This window comes from Molothrus ater, chromosome 17 (genome assembly GCF_012460135.2).
Source record: "Molothrus ater isolate BHLD 08-10-18 breed brown headed cowbird chromosome 17, BPBGC_Mater_1.1, whole genome shotgun sequence".
Lineage (NCBI taxonomy): Eukaryota > Metazoa > Chordata > Aves > Passeriformes > Icteridae > Molothrus > Molothrus ater.
Window position 1 is genome coordinate 8,871,912 of NC_050494.2, and position 4,366 is coordinate 8,876,277.

Genomic DNA, 4,366 nt, shown 5'->3' on the forward strand with positions numbered 1-4,366 from the left:
TGAGCTTGGTGCCTGGGGTTGGGGGAAAGCTTGAAAGAAATACTTTAGCTAAGACAGCCTTCCTAAAATCAGTAACATACAAACTTCACAGGGCTAAAGGGTGTGAGAATGAGTTTCCCAAGCTTTCCACATGGAGTTTCTGATCTCCAGACTCTCCCAGGCAAGTCCTGGTTTTGTTCAAGTATTTTGACTATTTGTCTGTGAAAGAAGAAACTTTATATCTGCAGTGCTCACTAGAGTTTTTCTTATGGCTTACAAAACACCTTAATTTTGTTACAAACTTACCATGTTTTATTTTATAATAGGCAAAATGCAATATATATAGCAAAGATATGGCACAAGTAGCATAAATTTTCTCTTGTGAAAGAAGGACCAGTCTCTTTATTTCCCCATGAGGTTTATTTCATTACTCACTCTTAAATAAATATGTATTTGACACTTAACAGGAACAACTAGCTCAAAATGATTTCTAACACAAGTTCTCACAGTTGTTATAGTATTTGTATGGTGTGCTGTTTAGCACTATTTTTGAGACTCAAATCTTCCTTTTGGTCTAAATTTAACAAGTCAGAAAAGAGAAAATTTGTGGTGGGGTGGAAGATGGACGATCCTTCAAGATGAAAAGGAAGCCATAACACACAGGAACATACATGAACATTAAAAATAGTTTCTTTTCTCTTCCAAATACTTATCCTCTGTTTTACTGATGTTTCATTGAAAGTGCTCATTAAACAATTCTCCCTAATAACTCAGTGATAAAGAACTGAGCTTTGCACTCCTCTGGAAATTGGTCTCCAGCCTGTCTGTGCTGTACAGCAGATGGCAATAAAGGACCACTCTGTGGCAGAAGTACACCCCTGAAAAGGAAATGTTCTGCCCTTAATAATTCAGAGGGTGAAATTCAAAATCAGGGTCTAGAAATGCAACTCTGAGAAGCTGATAGGAGCAAAGAGGGGAAATACAAGAGTTGCAAGTGGGCAGGACAAACCCTGCTGCTGCTGAGGGTTACAAACAGACCACACATTACATGTAAACCAAACAAAGACATTGTGCATTCATTGGCCACTCCTACAGTCTGCCAAGTTTCTCCTGAAAAACCCTGGAAGGAAGGGACCTGCCAGCCCCAACCCCCTGTTCAAGAAGTTCTGCATTCCAGCAACTTCCGGAAACTTTTCCGAAAACTGTCGTCCAGGAAAGCGTACAAGAAAGGATTCAAGCACGAATTGGCATAGCTTAGGCTGGTGATGAAGTAGGATATCCAATGACCATGGAGGTCTGGGGTAAGTCAGTGGTCAAAGCCACGATGGTGGCCAGGTGGAAGGGGGTCCAACAGAAGAGGAACACAGCCAGGACTATGAAGACCATAATGGTGACTTTCTTCTTGGCTTTGTCCAGGGCTCTGGCGTTGGAGTTCAAGTGCATGTTCCTCAGCTTGTAGAGCATCATGGTGTAGAGGATGCAGATGGTGGATACTGGAATGGCAAAGCCAAGGATGAGGGTGTAGATCCTGCTGGCTTTGAACCAAAACCTCTCAGGCTTGGGGAAATTGAGACCACAGCTCTTGATCTCCAGGTCGTCGGTGTAGACATTGGCAAAGATGATGAAAGGGAGGACTATGATGGTGACCAGGATCCAGATGCACAGGCTGACAATCCTGGCTGCTCGGTACGTGCGGTGGGGCATCCTCTTGGACCTGACCGTAGCCAGTACCACCAGGTACCTGTCTATGCTCATCACTGTCAGGAAATAAATGCTGGAGAAGATATTGTAGTGGTCTATGGACAAGATGACCTTGCAGAGGATTTCTCCGAAGGGCCAGTAGCGGAGGAGGTGCTCTGCAATATTGATGGGCAGGACAAGGGTGAACAAGTCATCAGCGATAGCGAGGTTCAGGATGAACATGTTGGTCACAGTCTTCATCTTGGGGGCCTTGAGGATCACATAGATGACAGCAGTGTTGCCTGTGAGCCCCACAGCACAGATCACAGAGTAGATCACGGGCAGGACAACGTAAAAATCAGCTGCCTGCTCTTGGAGGGTGAAGTTGAACCTCATGCTGTTTTCCAGATAGCAGCTGTTGCCTGCATTGCTGCAGGAGCTGTTCAGATCATCCCAAAAGGAGATGTTTCCCATGCCTATTGGTCACAGACCACCCTCAGATACCACTGAAAGCCTTGCTAGCCCAGAAGTGAGAGGTTTTTTGTTTGGTTGGGATATTTTCCCCCTCCTGTGAGAAGCAGCTGTTACCTCATTTAGATGCAGCTTATTTTCAAAGGTGAGTTGTGAGGCTTCATGCACCACCTAACTTACCTCTCCCCCCTGTTGGAGAAGTTAGATTTTGAAGTGATGATGGGAGAAAAAATGTTTGGAAGACATAAGGCTCCATGAACCAAGAAAACAAGAGAATAATGACTTTCTAAATAAATCAAGGAACTCTTCTTTCCGAGAGCATTCCGGTGAGCTTTGGCTTTTCTTTGCTGGGGGAGTTGAGCGGCTCCTGTTCAGCTGTCTACAGTGAGAGTTCTTCTGGGGCTGACAGGAACAAGGAGGCAGAAGGGGGAATTTCGTGCCTGGCTGGCTGTTCACAGCCCTTGGAAGACCTGAGGGATGGCTGCTGTTTCTCTGGCACAGCTCTTGCTTTCCATGCCGCAGCAGAAGCGTTCCAGTGGTTAATTAGCGCCTGCCTTTGTGTCGGAGTTCAGGCTCTTCATGGACTGGGATTTCACAAACAATGAAGAAGTTTCTGACACTGCTACTCCCCACTCCCAGGGTCCCCTAGCAAAAGAAGGAGGGGGAAAATAGTTCAGGGAGTATTTCTGAAATTAATGGTTAAAGGGGATTACCCTGCAATCAAAGTTCACCTTTAAGCAAGGGTGGGTTATGAACTTACTCACTCTGAAAACCACCCCCAGTACAAGCAACTGGCAGCACCCCAAATTTGGCACAGACGGACAGACAAACCTGTGAATCTCAGAAGTTGAGGATTAATCAGGGAAGAGGGAGAAAAGTACCCTGAAAGCAAATCCACTTTAGAGACACAGCAGGAATCATCCCACCTGTAGCAGTTACCACATCCATCACTATTGCCTGACCCATACTTCCAAGGATTCCTCCACAGGGAATGAACAAACAACCGACCCCTATCCCCCCACAGTGAAGATCAAAGGTTTGGCAACCGGTCCCAGGCTCTGCGAAGAGAAGTGCCTCACTTCTGCCTTTTGTTGTCGCACAGCAATAAAGTGAGCGGGACTGCGGGCGCTGGGGATGGGGAGTGAAGTGCCCCTTACCTGGGAAGCGGCTCCTCTGCCTCCTCCAGCACCTGCTGCTCTCACTGCTGAGCCTCTTCCCTCTGATCCGAGCTGGAGGAGGGTCTCTGGGCTGCTGACGTACCGGGATTTGCAATCAGATCAACACGCTGCTTCAGTGTGTGCGTGTTGTGTGTCTGACCAATTAGCACTTGCTCAGATCAGGGAAGGGGGAAACAAGGGTTTTCTCTCTGCAGGGTTATTGAAATAGTAAATACAGTGGATGTTTCCTTCAGGAATGAGGGAGATGCTGAGGGACACAGGCAGCACCCAAGACTGGCTGAATGAGGGATGCATGAAACGGTGGGAAGCAGGGGATTAAACTGCTTCAATAGGGAACAGTGGCTGGCTTTAACAAAGGGAGCAGGAGGAGGGTGAGCTACATTACAACGTGCAAAATAAACAGACGTACCTTGCCAGATCTGTGCCGTTTTCAGCTGCTCTGGGGGAGTTTGGCTGAGTTTCTCCAGCTGGGTCTCTGATCTGGCTTTGGAAATTCAGTGAAATCCTTCAGATGTGCTCAGGAGGTGCAGGAGTCCCGTGAAGTTTGTCAGAAATGCACCCCAGGTTATAGAGCAACAACATAAGATCACTTTACCAGCATGTCCCTAAAGAAGAAAAAGAAAAAGGAAATCAAGAGTCTTTTCATTCTCCTTTAGTCTTTTAAATATTGCCTGACCTCTGTTTGGAGACAAGGCAAGGGAAAACACAGGAATCCATCACTGCCATGCCTGGCTGAGTGCATTTAACTAGGAGGGCCAGCTCATAGATCTGAGCCAGTAACCAAGAAGTGTGTTTGACTTTGCTTCTCTTCTTTGGATGTTTTTATATTCTTCTGGCAAGATTATTGTGCACCAGTAGCTGGGTGGGAGTAAAACATTTCATTGCACTTCTTAAGGCTGTGGCTATAACTGACTTTTCAGCAGATGGGATTTTTTTTTATGCCCAACGTACAACTCTTCAAGATACTTTCTGTACCTTGGCCAAAATCTAACCAGACATTGGGCTTAAGGAAAATGAAACAGGAATTATATTGTCCAATAATATTGCATAGGAATGAT

At 46.0% G+C, this 4,366-nt stretch overlaps 1 protein-coding gene across 1 annotated transcript; it reads right to left on the reverse strand.

The window, feature by feature from the left end:
* Window positions 1-268: 268 nt before the first annotated feature.
* On the reverse strand, window positions 269-3,564 carry NPBWR2 (neuropeptides B and W receptor 2). Its single transcript, XM_036395431.2, is given in 3 exon segments — window positions 269-1,257; window positions 1,260-2,775; window positions 3,288-3,564. Coding segments are annotated over 2 exon segments (996 nt in total). The 5' UTR covers window positions 2,134-2,775; window positions 3,288-3,564; the 3' UTR covers window positions 269-1,135.
* Between the last annotated feature and the right edge of the window lie 802 nt (window positions 3,565-4,366).